At 39.1% G+C, this 16,210-nt stretch overlaps 1 protein-coding gene across 14 annotated transcripts in view; it reads left to right on the plus strand.

The window, feature by feature from the left end:
- The window catches only part of Rmnd1 (required for meiotic nuclear division 1 homolog), a 41,753-nt gene extending 38,093 nt beyond the window's left edge, over window positions 1-3,660 (plus strand). For 7 of the 14 annotated variants that reach the window (XR_015444027.1, XR_015444024.1, XR_015444025.1 and 4 more), the window contains 2 exons: window positions 2,986-3,102; window positions 3,467-3,660. Coding sequence is in view for 6 of the 14 variants with exons in the window: in XM_004856869.2 (XP_004856926.1) it covers window positions 2,986-3,102; window positions 3,467-3,499 (150 nt within the window). In the remaining 8 variants the exon portion in view is untranslated. Of the gene's footprint in view, window positions 1-431; window positions 603-2,985 lie in introns of those variants that run through there. The other 7 variants (XR_015444023.1, XR_015444026.1, XM_087193452.1 and 4 more) reach the window with 5 other exon arrangements.
- The last annotated feature ends 12,550 nt before the right edge of the window (window positions 3,661-16,210 follow it).

Raw genomic sequence — 16,210 nt, forward strand, 5'->3', positions numbered from 1 at the left:
CTCTACATCCAGTCAGACCATCTTTTCATTTCCCCCATGTACCACCTGTTAATTGGAAGTATTTATTGAAAAGCCTATGTGACAGACCCAAGGGAAGAGTACCACATTGATCCTAGCACCTCATCTCAAAAGTTAATATATGCATCCCCTCTGCCACTCAGCCTCCCCCCTTACCTAGTCTAGTCTTATTTCCAGCCTTTAAAGTAGACCTTTTCCCAGTCCTGCTGTACCCTCTGGCCCGAAGGCAGAAAGAAGTGTCTTACTGTCTTCTCTGCCCAGCAACATAAATACTGAGTATTCCATGGTTAAACAAAGGACTCTTTACTTGCAGAATAAAATTTATACATTATAACCTGGCATATTAGTTTTCTGCTGCTTCTATAACAGATTACCACAAGCCTAGTGCCTTAACACAAATTTATCATCCTCAGTTTTGTTGGTCAGAAGCCTGGTATAGGTGTCAGTGGACTAAGATTGAGGTGTTGGCAGCGCTGTGTTCCTTTTTGGAGGCTACAAGCAGGATCCATTTCCTTGCCTTTCCCAGTTCTTTGAGGCTGCCTGCATTCTACATTTGAACCCCTTCCTCTGTCTAGGAAAGGTAGGTGAGTGGTCCTCACATCCCATCATCCTAAATAAGGACACCCTTATGATTACACTGGCCTTACCCAGCCATCTAGTCTCATCTCTCATGTTCGGGGGCTTTAGTTTCAAAATCTTTAAATTTTCCTTTGCCATGTTCATAGTCTCCAGGAATGTCCGTGGGGTGGGGAGCACTATTTTAACTACAGTATTTGTGGTATACAAGGGGTGATCAAAATACAGTGAATGTATAAAAATTGCAGTAAGAGACATTGCCACTAATTCCAGCCAGAACACTTCGCCATGCTTCAAACACAAGTACAGGGACTCTGACTTGCACATGTCAGTGTGTGAGCTTTGGAATGAAGAACCATTAAATGTAATAATTAGGAGACTTGGAAGTGTCAGGAGAGTTGTAGCAACATATGTAATTTCTGATGATAAAGTGGAGGAATAACAGAACATGCTGTCTATTCCTTGGTCAAAGTTAAAAGGGCCAAGTCAGTAATTTAATAAGAAAAGCAAGCTTGACAAAGATGTTCTAGACCAGTGATGGCAAAACTTTTGGAGACCAAGTGCCCAAACTGCACTGCAATTAAACTCAAATGCTGAGGTTTTAGTTTTTTTAAAAAAAAACACTTGGGCCGGGGATGTAGCTCAGTGGTGCCACGCGTACCTGGCAAGCTCAAGATCCTGAGTTGGATTCCAGGTGCCAGAAAATAAATAAATTTAAATAAAAATTTTTAAAACTCACACTTGGCTTATATGCTGACAGAGAGCTCTGCATGCCCTAGGTTTGCTACTATTGTTCTAGACCAAGATTAAGCAGTCAATAGAAAAATGTGGGAGGAAAAGGGGTGAAAAAGAAACATTGCTCAGGGCCGGGGATTTAGCTCAATGGTTCTGCCGCCTGCCCTGCAAGCACGAGGACCCCCAAGTTCAATCCCCGGTACCAAAAAGAAAAACCCAAGAAGAAACATTGCTCTAAAGTCAAACTAGAAACTGCAAGGTCACCTCCACACAAAAAAATGTTATGTACTACAAACACAGTAATAAAAATAAATTTTTTAAAACTGCACAAATATGGGCCAGGGATTTAACTTAGTGGTTCCGCTGCCTGCCTCACAAGCACAAGGTCCTGAGTTCGATCTCTGATACCAAAAAAAATTGCACATATATAATTATATGTGTACAATTACCTATGTGTATGCAGTTAAACATTAGCTATTACTGCCAAATGTCAGAAAAAGGTTACAAAAGCCAAACCCACAAATAAACCTCTTCAGTCAACCTGCTTCAGTGTAGATCAGTGTCCCACATAATCTTAAATGTAAATAATCCAAAAGATCAAATAATCTGCACAGTCATTTACAACTTGAAAATAAAACTACCACGTGACCATAAAATCTGGGATATAGGACTACATGGTTACACGTGTCTGTAATCACAGCACTCTGGGAGGCTGAGATAGGAGCTCAAAGTTGGGAGTCCAGCCTGGAAAACTTAATGACTTGGCAAGACCCTATCTCAGAATAAAAAATAAAAGGGCTTGGGATGGGTGCAGCTCAGCGCAAAGGCCCTAGGTTCAATCCCCAGTTCTGGGAGAAAAAGTCTGGAATACAGGTGAATGTTATCCACAGTTCAGTGTTTCCTCATTGATCCTCTGTGCACAATTCCAATGAATGTGACTGATGCACTGACTGGAATGTCCTGTCAGTCCCCATACATGCATTTGTGATTAGTGTTAGTGCACTAACACTGCACCTTCAACATGCCCCATGAAAGCAGCAGCTATTTTTAAAATGTTTCCGGACCTTCCAATTTTCAGAGGCAAGTACAGAGATACTAGGTAGGCATGACTGTTAGTAGTCACATCTAAGTTTTAAGTTCAAAGAGTCTTTTTTTTATGAACTATCATCAGCTTGTGAAGCATCATCATAATGCAGCCTTTTCATTTCAGTTAGGAAGTACTGCCATCTAATGGTGAGTTTGCAGCAGGTCAAGCATTAAGTATTGAGGGTTTTTTGTAAGGTAATCATTGTTTTTGTCATCCTTAGTCCATGTTTTTTTTTTTTAAATCACATTCTAAGTTTAGCTTCTTTTTCTTGCTAAAAACAAAGACAGCTACCAGAAACTAGGACTTAAAAACCTTATTTTTAAATCTTTTCTCAACATCTTAAAATAGATTAGCATGCAAAATATTTCATTAAATCTGCATTACAAAATGGCTCTGGGTAAATTAATTAGAAAGCAAACACTGGCTGGTTGGTTGCCTTTGGGGATAGGACTAGGGAGCAAGAGTTCAAAAGATGACTTTCACTCAATGCATATACAGTTTGAAGCATGTGACCTTACCAATTTTCTTAATAAACTGTTTAAATACATACTAAGGTCTTTCTTATACAGGTCATGAATGAAAAGCTCCAGCACTGCATGGAACTGACAGATCTAATGCGGAATCACCTGAATGAGAAGAGGGCACTCCGCCTAGAGTGGATGATTGTCATCCTCATCACCATAGAGGTGAGTAGAAACACTGTACTGTAGTCATTTACCACCTTTTGACAAATACAGGGCCTGTGACAACAAAAACCATTGGAGACACAAAATTATAGCAGGAAAGGGGTTGACAATGTTCCAGTGACTAAGTCTGTTTGGAAGTGAGGTTGTATCAAGCAACTTTCTTCTGCCAAATTCATTTTTTAAAAGGTTCCACATTTGAAAGAGACCATTTGCAAGTTCTAGTTGTAAATCATATACATCCCAACATCCCATCAAGTACCTGTACATCAGGTTTGCAGCTCATTAGTCACCATCTTGAAGTCTTTTTAGTTCTTATCAGTGATTTCTTTGCCATTAAATTAATAACTCTTTTTATCATCCTAAGGTAATGTTTGAGCTGGGACGAGTATTTTTCTGATCATTTGATAACTAAAAATGTCACTGCAGAAATGTTCAACTTCTACAATCAAAACTGAATGTTCACTACTGCGTGATCTCTTAATATGTATTTAAGTCAAGAACTATATATAACTGTCTTTTTCAGCCCCTAAATATTGTTAAATAAAAATTGTAAAACAATCTAGTGTTTGGGTCACTGAGTTCAAAAGTTTAATATTTCAGTAAAGAACTTTGGATAACCTTACTGTCTAGAAAACGTAGGCAGAGGTTATGCCATAACACCAAAAGGCTGAAGATTTTGGACACTAATCCTTAACCTACACTGGGGAAAGCCAATCTTGGCCCTGGCTAAAAGAACCACACAGGAACTGAGGAGCGTTGGAATCAATATATACAATATCAACACAGGCTTTTGATGGCAGAAATAAACTTTGTGTACCTATTTTAGATGGCATGATGTATGACTACTCACTGGCACTTTCATTAATCAATACTTTGTCCTTTCACCACCAAGTAAATCTCATCATCTTCCCCAGAGATGTATTTATTTTTGTTTAACACATACTTCAGGCAAATTAAAAAATATCAGCACAAATAATTTAACATAAATACTTACCATCTTAATCTTTTTCTAAAATGAAAATCTTTATTTTCAGAATTTTTATATAAATCTTGCCCCATTAGTCTCCACCAGGATAAACTTGATGTTCCCTTTTCATACATAATTATTCACACATTATTGTTCTATAATGGGGCACTATCACTTTACACCTTAACTGCTGCACAGTATAACCCTTTACTGAGGGGAATATGTTTATTTTCTGTAATAGTGCTGAACTGAACATCTAGTATCTTTCTCAGCAGTTTGAGTAGCTGTTTTTCCACCACAGGTACTAGAGGATGTAGGTCATAGTTGAATTGCTTTTAGATCAAGTTCCATGTCACATCCTAAAATCTGCATCCGTGTACACAAATGCCTGCAAACAACAGGATCAAGCCTGTTCTCCCAGCCCATCTTCCCTCTCACTTTACATTTTAAAGGTTCTTGGTTTACTATATTTAGGTCTTTAAATATCTTTAAAACCTTGGGAAGCCACACCCTGAGAACAATTTGAAAGCAACTCCTTGAATCAAGGCCATTAAAATTTCCATCTATGAACCAGTATATTTTTAATAAAATCATACACCAACAAATGAATACATACAATTTGCTGCACAGGTGAAATAACAATTTGTTTTGAATTATTGGGCACAGAACACTGAGGTTTGCACAGGTTAGCTATGTGCTCCACCACACTGCTACATCCCAGCCCTTTATTCTGAGACAGGACAGGGTCTCACCAAGTTATCCACGCTGGCTTCAAATTTGCTGTCCTCCCTGCCTCAGCCTCCCAAGTAGCTGGGATCACTGGTGTGTGCTACCAGTTTTAATAATCCAGAAAAAACATGACATCCTCTGGTGCCTTATGGCTACACAGCAAATTTAAAATGTTTTGATTTATATACAAATGTTACAAAGAATGAAATAATCATCAAAAGTAGATTTTCATAAACATTTATTGTATCAAAAGTTTTGTGGGGGAAATGTAACAAATACATTGTCAAGAAAAAGGAATGTTAAGTTTGAATAATTATGTTAAGCAGATCATGGTGGACATCAACTCATTATGGTTTTACATTCCACTAGATACAGACTTAAAAGGTGGTTTAACAACATTGTTAGGTATCAGTATGTCAATATGTTGGCAATTACATTTCTGAAGTATTTTTTATTAAAATCTTCAAATTAAAATTCACAGGAAGTTTTAAAAATTATTTATAAAACAAGCAAAAAATATTCAGCATCACCATCTCTCCTACCAAAATCACCAAGAAATTATACCAGAATATTGGAGTCTAAAGTATGTACATTTCTCCATTTGCTCTCAAAGATCTCCCCCAAAGTGGCATCAAATTACCATCATACATGAAAATTCGGTGGTTAAAACCAACCTAGCTTTCAATTCTTGCTTTACGACCATTAATAGCTGTGTAAATGTCTATGACCTTAGGTAAGTAACTGGACTTCTCGGCCTTGGTTTTCTCATCTGTAAAATGGCTGCTGTGAAGATTAGTGAAATATGTGAAGTTATGAGAGTATTAACTATTACTACAATCCATCTACATAAAATTTCATATATGATTTTTCACTTTGGAAGCTGAACCAAACTTCCAGGTCCCCCCTTTGAATCTTTTAACATCATATGTAAGACTGAAAAGATAACATTATTGAATCCTCCTCGAGCATGAAGTAGTTCACTTAAATATAAAGCAGTACTGGCCCAAGGATTTAGCTCAGTGGCACCATGCCTGAAAAGCAAGCACAAAGCCCTCAGCGTGATGCCCAGTACCCCTTTAAAACCACACATTATATAAATACCAGGCAGCTGCCTTCTGAAGTTCCTTCCTGGATAACCACAGCAGCCAAAGAAGATTTTATATACGTATTTACAAAGATCAATACAAGCTAGGCGTGATTCCGCATGCCTGTAATCCCTGTAATCCCTAGGGCTGAGGCAGGAGGAACACAAATTATAGCCCAGCCTGGGCAACTCAGTGACTCAGTAAGACCCTGTCTCAAAGGCTGAGGATATAGCTCAGTGCAAAAGCCCTGGCACTTCCACCTGCCATAAAAAATTTTTAAACCCTACTTTTATCATTTTTTAGCACACTATATTCAGCTATTTAAAATTATTGTCTTTCTGCCACAAACTGTCTCTGGAAACGTCCAGACTGTCCACACCACACACACAGTGCTCCACAAAAATCAGAAGCTGAGGCTGCAGCTGTAAAGCCGGGTTTCTTGCAACTCTGGGAGATTCTTATGCTCACCAAACTCTCAGAACCTAACTTAGAACCTTCTGGTTCCCACTCAGTTATACAGGTTTTAAATGATTCCTGAGCAGACCTCTTGCTTCCCAGCTTCTAAGTCTCAAGGGACTCAGTTCTTTCTCAAACCCTGCTCTACAAAGTGTATTTGCTGGGAGACACTGATAAGGATGAGAAGTAGGAGTTTTCCAAATACCTCCAATCCAAATATATCCACTTTCAGCTCTTCAATAGTTCTGAACTGCCATTTTTAAGGAAGATTTAAGGTCACTATTCTAAATTCCCTTTCCTCACAGAGGATTAACAAAAAAACAATTTTAAAGGCCACATTTTTCACTCTCTCTACACAGCATATAACATGGACTTAAATTTTTTTTAAAAAATGAATGCTTCAACATTTCCTAGATTGTTATAATAAAGTAACCTGGAAGTCAGGCCTGGCAGCGCACATCTGTAGTCCCAGCACTTGGGAGGCTGAGGCAGGAGAATCATCATGAGTTTGAGGCCAGGCCAGGCCAGCCCAGACTACATACAATAGTGAGTTCAAGGCCAGCCTGAACCACATAGTGAAACAAAAAATAAAGTGACCTGGAGCACTGTAAGACCTACTCAGATAATTCATGTTTTCATTCACTTAACCCAAAATGAGAAGTTCCTGCTTTCATGAAGCTTAGTCTAATCTACTTATTGACACAAATACTCGGTAAGTGAATCTGTAAAAGGTAATTTGAAAAGTTTGGAGAGAGACCACAAGTTCGGAGAGAAACCACACACCAAGTGCAGTGGTGTGTGCCTGTTCTTTAATAGGAAAACTTAACTCAGGAGTTTGACACTAGCCTGAGCAACAGTGGAAACACTATCTCATAAAAAAGGAAAAGGCAACAGACTGAACTACTTAAAACTTATTTGAGGTTTAGACATTACTGTCTCAATTTTTAAAATCCAAAGAGGAATACATTCTCATTAGCTATAAAAACTCAATTTTTCACTTGGATTCCAATTTGCTTACAGTAACAAATTTTTTAAATACTGCTAATATAAAAAGATGGATTAGACTGCTTCTTGGATTTACCAATGAAGAATTAGAGATGAGCAAATTAAAGAAAATCAATGATGTAATTCCACTCAAATCTAAACTACTTGCTACAGAATGTTAAATTCAAGATGTTGATCTTAATCTAAGAGGCCTCATGCAGTAAAAGGCTTCTGGTTACCTGAGAGATTCTGACTCCAAGCACCCTGATAGCAATTAAGATTACTGAAATACTTGTCCAGTGGCTCACCACTGAAACTTGATGAACTGGACTCCTCTAATTTTTTTTTTTTTTTGGTACTGGGGATCAAACTCTGGACCTTCCGCAAGGCAGGGGGGAATCACTGAGCTAAATCCAGGCCAGGCCCTTGGACTCCTCTAATTTTGTGTGTCCCTTTTTAGAGTGACCAACCATCCTAGGTTTGCCATAATTTGGGATTTTTTCTGGGAAAACCAAGATTGTCCCTTCCTATTTTCAAACCTCGTTTTTGTTGTTGTTGTTTTTTGTTTTTGCTTGCGTTTTGGCAGTAGTGGGGATCGAACTCAGGACCTTGAGCTTTCAAGGTAGGCACATGCCACTGAGCTAAATTCCAAGCTCAAACCTCGTTTTAGGTACTTTTTTCAATGCAGCACTTTGCTCCAACTCTAGACTTTTAATATGAATTGGTTACTGAAAAGAAGACCCTCTTCTACCAATGACCAATCATTTTCATAAAGAAAAGCATGCTGAAGCCAGCCAGGCGTGGTGGTGCATGACTGCAATCCCAACCTTCTGGAAGGTTTTTAAGCAGGAGGATTCCAAGTTCTACCCTAGTGAGACCCTGTCTAAAAATATAGAAAGGGCTAGGGACATATCTCAGTGAGAAGCCCCCCAATCCCCAGGACTGTAAAAACAAAAGGGGTGGGTGTGAAAACAAAAGGAGGGTGATATCATACATAATTGTTATTAGGGGAAGTTCAGATGTTCCTCAACTTACAGTGGGGTTAGGCCCCAACAAACTCATCATAAATTACAAATACCTTAAGTCAAAATGCATTTAATATGCTTAACCTGCCAAACATCATAGCTTGGCAACACAGCACATTGAAATATCAATTGTTCCCCCCATGACTGTCCAGCTCACTCTCAAGAATCACGATATAATATATCCCCAGCTCAGGAAAAGGACAACATTCAAAATTTGAAGGCAGTTTCATTGTGAGAAGAAAAATTCTTAGTCAAATCACAGTAGGTCAAGGGCCACGCATATAAATCTAATCATTTAGACGCAGTATGGTGACACATGCCTGTAATCCCCACACTCTGGAGCTAAAGCCCAGAGAATATCACAAGTTTGACCCCAGTCTGGGCAACTTAAGTAAACTAGGAAGACTCTCAAAATTTTATTTTTTGGTTTTTTTGGTTTTTGGTACCCTGGCCCTGTCTCCAAATTTTTTTTTTTTTGGTACCGGGGATCGAACTCGGGTCCTTGTGCTTGTGCAGCAGGAGGCGAAACCACTGAGCTAAAGCCCCAGCCCAACTCAAAATTTTAATGTAAGAAAAGGATGGGGGACGTAGCTCAGTGTGAGGGCCCTGGGTTCAATCCCCAGTAACCCCTCCACAAATCAGATGTCGGGCCCAGGTGCACAGGTGGCAGAACACTTGGCTAGCGTGTATCTGGCCACGTTCAATCTCCAGCACTGTGCAAAATAAAGGAAAAGTAACAAGTAGGGAGAGAAATCTTTCTCAAATTGGAAGGGGTCAAAAAAGAGAGATGAGAGGGTGATTAAAAAAAGAATTAAGATGTGTTATATACAAGTACCAACTTCTCACAAGGAATGTAACCATTATGTAAAGCAAATATGCACTAATAGAAAAACTGAAAAAATAAAGAAAAACCAGTTGTGAATTATTAATACTTATAACAACTTGGATCAATCTTTCAACTTGGCTGAATACAAGTAGTCAGACAAAAAAGGTTTCAAGTTGTGTAATTTGATTTATATGCTGTAAAATTCAAAACTATAGTACAGAAAACAGGTCAGGAGTTAGGGGTGGAAAGGTGGCCTGTACTGCATCATGACAGATTACACAAATGTGTACTGTATTGAAATTTACAGAAATGTCCAGAGAAAATAAAGTCAATTTTACAGTATAATTCTAAATTATTTTAAAATTACTATCATCTCAAAAGTGTATTAATGATCCTATGATTTGCTAAGCCCTCTTACATTTACTTTATACTCACAAAATCCTTGAGACTTTGGGAGGGGGCTGCTTCACACTGAGCTATATCCTCAACCTTTTTTTTTTTTTTAACGTTTTACTTTAAATCAGGGTCTCTAAGTTTTCAAGTTGCCCAGGCTGGGCTCAAATTTGAAATCTTCCTGCATTAGCCTCCCACTGAAATTTCAGGCATGCATCAATAGGCCCAGCTAAAGCCTATATTCTTGACCTTTATAATATACTATACTGACTACCCTCTGTTCATAAATACCAACCATATCTCTCCAATGATAGTACAAGGAAAGCTACTAAATTCCTTTATTCTAATCCTAACTCAACACAGTACAGATAATGTGTTAATATGCAAATAAGCAAAACATGATTCCAGAGCAGCCCACTCCCAACAAAATTTTCTGTCATAGAAAGACTGACAATAGGCCCAATATGGTAGCCTGGTAGCCTCCAGCAGCTTGTGGCTAATATGACCAGTGTGACATTAATCTACATAGCTAATCTAGCTGCATGTGATTAATAATCTACATTAATCACATGCAGCTAGCAGCTACTGAATCGGACTACACAGTCCTAGAGAAACACAAATGTACATGCTTTAGAAACAAGTAACTAATTAAATTATGATGACATAACTCAACAACAACAAAAGGAAAAAAACTCAAGGTAGATGTTTAAAGCACAACCCAGGGCTGGGGATTTAGCTCAGTGGTTCCACCACCTGCCTTGCAAACTAAGGACCCGAATACAACCCAACATCTCACCAAAGTCGACCCTTTTTTGTTTTTGTTTGGTTATTTTAGTCAACCCTTTTTTTTGAGACAGGGTCACTAAGTAGATCAGCTGAATCACTATGTAGCCCAGGCTGGCCTTGAACTTGCAGTGATTCTCCTGCCTCAGCCTCCCGAGTGCTGGGATTACAGCCATGCACTACCACCCTGGCCACAAAGTCTACTTTTTAAAGGCCTTCAAGACTCAGCTTAAAGGTCAACTTCATCTTCCTCTACACTACAGAGGACTTCACACATTTGTAGAATACAGCCAACTGTATGTTAACCATCTCCTGTTTTTCTCCCCTACTGGACTGTGACCACCTTGAGTCACTTCTTATGCACATACACACTACCAGCACCTACCACCTATACCCAGAGGCTTGCTACAACAATGCTCATTTTTTCATTCAGTTCTGAGAAAAATTACCTCAGGTTCTTTTACTATAAATTCAACTCAATACTGCAAACTCAAGTACCAGCAGTACACAAAAGTTTACTTAACTTTACAATGGGGGTAAGGGGTGAAAGAATAACAACCAATGTAAGGGTATATAGACAGAGCACTGAGTAAGAATAACTGTCAGAATCATGGTGATAACAAAACCCAGGTAATGTCCTAAGAAAAAAAGTAGCCTGGGCCGGGGATTTAGCTCAGTGGTTCCACCGCCAGAGTTCAACCAGCGGTAAAAAGAAAAAAAGTAGCCATTATCCCATTCTTTTTCTTGTTGTTTGTCTTGCTATGTACTATGGTCCACTATGTAGCCCAGGGTGGCTTGTAACTCATGGGGATCCTCCTGCCTTAGCCTCCCAAGCACTGGGACCAAAAGCATGCGCCACCACACCCAGCTTATCCCATTCTCTAACAGCAAATATGTGGTAATTTTTACATATGCTATTAACTCAGAAAAGCTTAATGGATTAGGGAAAAAAGCCTTGAATTTATCCTGGCTTTATAACACAGTATCAATAGCAGGGTCTCATGCTATTCCTTGTACCATTATGCTAAAACAAGTCTGAGGAAAATTCCTTCCAGATCCAAAGTTTTCCGAAAATTTCCCAACATAAAGGCATAGAGGTAGTTTTCTTTACAATTAATTCTCAATTATGCTCATGTTATAGTACCCTCTTTTAAGTCTTATAATGTGCAAACCAGAATTAATCTGGACAGCACCATCTCTCATAGTCAGTAGTCAGACAGTTAGTCTGAATTCATTCAATAAATTTTGTTTCCTCTAAAAATCAACCGGTCAAGAAGGGAGCTAGTATGAGGACTCTACAAATCCAGACATCAAGCATCATCTTAGCATTTAGAGTGTAACTATTATCCTGTAGGAGCCTGCAGACTGGAAGATAAAGACAACAGTGGCATAACTTCTTTGGAAAGTTTTAAAAAAAAATTCACCAGGCCGGGGATTTAGCTCAGTGTTACCTCGCCTGCCTTGCAAGCACAAGGTCCTGAGTTCAATCCCTGGTACCAAAAAAATTCACCAGCCAATTTTCTCATCTTTAGCAGCAGAGAGATTATTCAGGACAAAATTCAGAGAAAATTTGTGAAGTCTTTCTACACTAAATGGCCTTGGGCCAGTTAATTGAAACTGCTTCCTCAAATTTAAGGTTAAAAAGAGGGTGAGAGGGCAAGGGATTTAGCTCAGTGGTTCCACCGCTTGGAAGGGCAAGGTCCTGAGTTTGATCCCTAGTACCAAAAAAAAAAAAACAAAAAAACAGTAAGCCAAAAGGGCATGAGATAAACCAGCTCTGCCTCTCTTGGAAGGAAGGTATCTTTTGTGTGGCCTACTAGAGCTGCAAGGAAAGGGAGATCCCACTTCAGTAAAAGGGAACAGGGAAAGGCCATAAACAAAAGACTTGTAGTTTATTTTGTATTTTTTAAAAATAAATACACTTGTGGCCAGGGATTTAGCTCAGTTGTTTCGTCACCTGCTACGCAAGCGCAAGGACCCAAGTTTGATCCCCAGTACCAAAAATAAATAAAAATAAAAAATAAAAATAAATATGCTAGATACTGTGGGAGGAAAAAAATGACTAATTACCTACAGGATTGACTTAAGCAAGGTTTCTGGTTCAATACTATTTCATCCATAAAATGGAAAAATATACAACTTCGGTGGTTATTAAAATATGTCCATGTATCCTTTGATACTGCTCCCTTGAAGAGGTGGAGCTAAATTTCCATCCCGGAGTCCAAGCTGGTCTCAGCGCTTGCTTTGCTATGACAGGGCATGAGCGATGGTGTGTGGCTGCTTCTCTGCTCCTGCGTGGATTACTTGCTCTAGAGGGAAGCCAACTGCCACCATCTTGTGAGAACACTAAAGCAAGCCTTCAACAGAGAACCGAGGTCTTCTGCCATCAGCAAGCAGATACGGACTTGCCAGACTGTGAGCCACTTTAACCTGTCCACATCTTGACTGCAACCTCAAAGGAAGACCCTGACCCACAGACACCTACCTACCCGCGGCTGGACTCCTGACTCACAGAAACCGAATGGGATAAACATGTTTATTGTTTTAAGCCACTAAGTTTCAGTTTAATGTGTAACAAGAAGAGAACTAATATACCATTATTTTTCAGATTACAGACCCTAGCCCATTTGGGGTTGCAATAAATTCAAGGATGCCCAGTTTTTAAAAAATGTAATGGTTGAGCAGGCACAGTGGTGTGTGCCTGTAATTCCAGCTACAAAGGCTGAGACTGGAGGATCATGAATTCAAGGCCAGCCTAGCAAGAACCTGTCTCAAAAAGGAAAAAAGGCTAGGCAGTGACACACGCCTCTAATCCCTGCACTGAGGCAAGAGGAGAGCTTCAAGTTCTAAGCCAGCCTGGGCTTTACAGTGAGTGCAAGGCCAGCCTGAACTACATAGTGAGACTTTGTCTCAAAAACACAAGTGTTAAAGCTGAGTATATTACTCACAATAAATACTATTTCCTGAAAACTTCATTTCAGTTTTACCTGTGTAGTACGCAGCAAGTTAAAATGTGTTTCAGGGGCTGGGGATTTAGCTCAGTGGCACAGCGCCTGGCTCGAAAGTGCAAGGTCCTGAGTTCAATCTCCAATACCAAAAAAAAAAAGATTGAGCTAAAATGTGTTTCAGGTTACGCATGGTGGCACAGGCCTGTAACCTCAGCTGCTCAGGTTTAGGCAGGATTGTGAATGCCAAACCAACCTACCTAAGCAACATAGGAAGTCCCTGTCCCAAAACAAAAAAAGTGTTTCACATGTGAGGCCCTAAATTTGATCCCCAGCACCACAGAATTAAACTAAAAAGATACAATGTCTTTCTTAGTATCACAGTTAAAAAACGTGTATACCTACAGAGGCCAGCATGGTGACACCCACTTACAATCCCAATACTCAAGAGGCTGAGACAGGAGGATTTCCCTGAGCTTGAGGTCAGAGCAGGCTTCACAAAGCAAGGCCCTGTCTCAAAACACACCAAAGAGAAAATGAGAAAGGCAGACAAATGAAAGGGCAAGGAAAAGAGCAGGAAAATAATGTGTGCATCTACAGGTCTATACCAGATTTAAAACAAAAAGCTCCTTAAAACATACGGAATTCCTTGAGGGTCTATGATCTCCCTAAGAGCCAGCTATTATGCATTTTCTATAAAATTTACGACTAAACCAATGAAATGCAAGACACTCTCAAAATACTTTTTTTTTTTTTTTTTTTTTTTTGCAGTACCAGGGATCAAACTCAGGACCTTGCACTTTCAAGGCAGGCACAGCATCACTGAGTTAAATCCCCGGCTCATCTTTTTCTGATTTGTGTGTTAAGCTTGATACATAACACAGAAGACATGGTACCTGCCCTAGACTTTACTCTAACACATAAAATATGCTATTTTCCTAATTTAAGTAGTTACTGGGATGGGGATGTAGCTCAACAGCGCAGCACCTGCCTGGCAAACATGTACCAAAAAAGAAAAAAGGGGAAAGTTACTGAAAGGTCATCCTTCATAGTATTTAGTAAAAAAGCTGCTTTGAGCTCTACTACATTTATCAATTCCTCCAATTGCTTTTCTTGTCAATGTTAAAGGGAATTTCATCTTCAACCTGAATACACACAACCCACAACTTACCAAAACTAAGGGGGGCGGGGGTTAAGTACAGAACTATTGTTTTCTTTCCACTGCCCAAATCTCACTGGAACTATCCTCAGACTATCAAGTGCATATTTTTACGGCTTTATCTAAGCAGAACACACAAAACTTTCAGCAACACAAACTTTGCAAAAAACTTTTGCCTAACTTTTCTGATGAGTCCACTCAGATTATTTGCTTACACTGTGATTTTCTTTGAAGTAAAATGTGTTAAACTATTTTTGAACTGCTAGTTTGCCATATACCTTTTCAAAATACCAAAATAAACTAGTACATGAACACTAAAGAGACTGAACTTCATATTTTTATTACTTATCCAGAGCATTTGTGCCTTTCTCTAAATCAGACTTATTACAGAAGTGACAGCTTCTCTTGGCCCTATCCTGACTTACGCCTTTCTCTTGCAACAGCTGATTTCTCCCCCACCTTTGCAGAGAAAGTCTACTCAGCTCTCCTTAAAATCCTATGGCTTGATGACAGTGACTGAAAATCAAAATAAACTGCATACTTGGCAAAAGTCAAGTCCACCTACCTATACTTTGAGAATTAGCAACAAAGCAACCCAGTTCTAAATCCAAAATCAGCAACTTTCATGGAGAACAGGATGATCTTGACAGCAGGTCCTTTAGAATGGACATTTTAGTTCTGGGCTTACCCCTGGATTTCTATAAACCTATATACAACAGACTACAAGGAAACTAAAAAAATAGTTTTGTCTTAGGGCCAATTAGTCTAGACACACAGGCACATTTCTGCCCAAAGCCTTCATTCTAAAACTTCAGTACTGTACTAGTTTTGCTCACATCTTTTTGTAGTTTCTCTTAAATAGAGTACTTCATAGAGTACTCTTAAGTGAAAAGTTTTCAGAGTCACGGTCCAAAAGCACTAAGAACCTAACCTTAACTATGCTTCTCTACAGAATAATCGAAATCATTTGTTTTCCTAGTAAGAGGAAACAGAAGCCACTCCAAGGAACCTTCATGATAGTAGTTGAAGGCCAACTTTGATGTTTTCGTGACAGCACAGTGGAACATTTACATCATGGTCATAATCTGGCAAACATTTAACCACTAAAGTCATTTATCTACCTGATCAAAGAACAAGAAAGTTTAAGGCAGGTATACGCTGAATCAATCTATTATTCCCTTTGGGGTCAGGAAAGTTACATAGCTGCTTATTTTGTCTTCAAAATAGGAATTAGTCATCAGTAGCTGTGGCTACAAGTGGATTGCTAAATCAAACTCGTGATTTTTCGGAGAGACACCCTATACTAAACTGTCTTAAGATACTAAGCACACCTTAAATGTTTTGTAAACTGTGTCACACACCGTGCTAGGAGCTGGAGGCATAAACCAAAATGGGTTAGACATCAAGACAATCAAGTTACCATGCTTAAAAACCAAGAGTAACCTGGAAACTGCTGCCTCCTCTTCCTTACAAATCAATCTTTATCCTCTCATAAGTCAACAAATTCTATGTTGGGCGTGGAGGCATACCAGCACTGGAGGCTGAGGCAGGACGATTCCAAATTGGAGCCTTGTCTTAAAATTTAAAAAATTATTATAAAGGGTTGAGGATGTAGCACAAAGCCCTGGGTTCAACCCCCACTACCACCAAAAACAAAACAAAACCCCTAGGCAGGAAAACACAGAATCTTTAAACTCCTCTCATCAAATAACTAAACTGTACTTCCAAAGAAAACATAGAAATTCTATCAAAATGA

Source organism: Heterocephalus glaber, unplaced genomic scaffold, assembly GCF_053883595.1.
Source record: "Heterocephalus glaber isolate CG9 unplaced genomic scaffold, H.glaber_assembly_v1.0 deba00001593, whole genome shotgun sequence".
Taxonomy (NCBI): Eukaryota; Metazoa; Chordata; class Mammalia; order Rodentia; family Bathyergidae; genus Heterocephalus; species Heterocephalus glaber.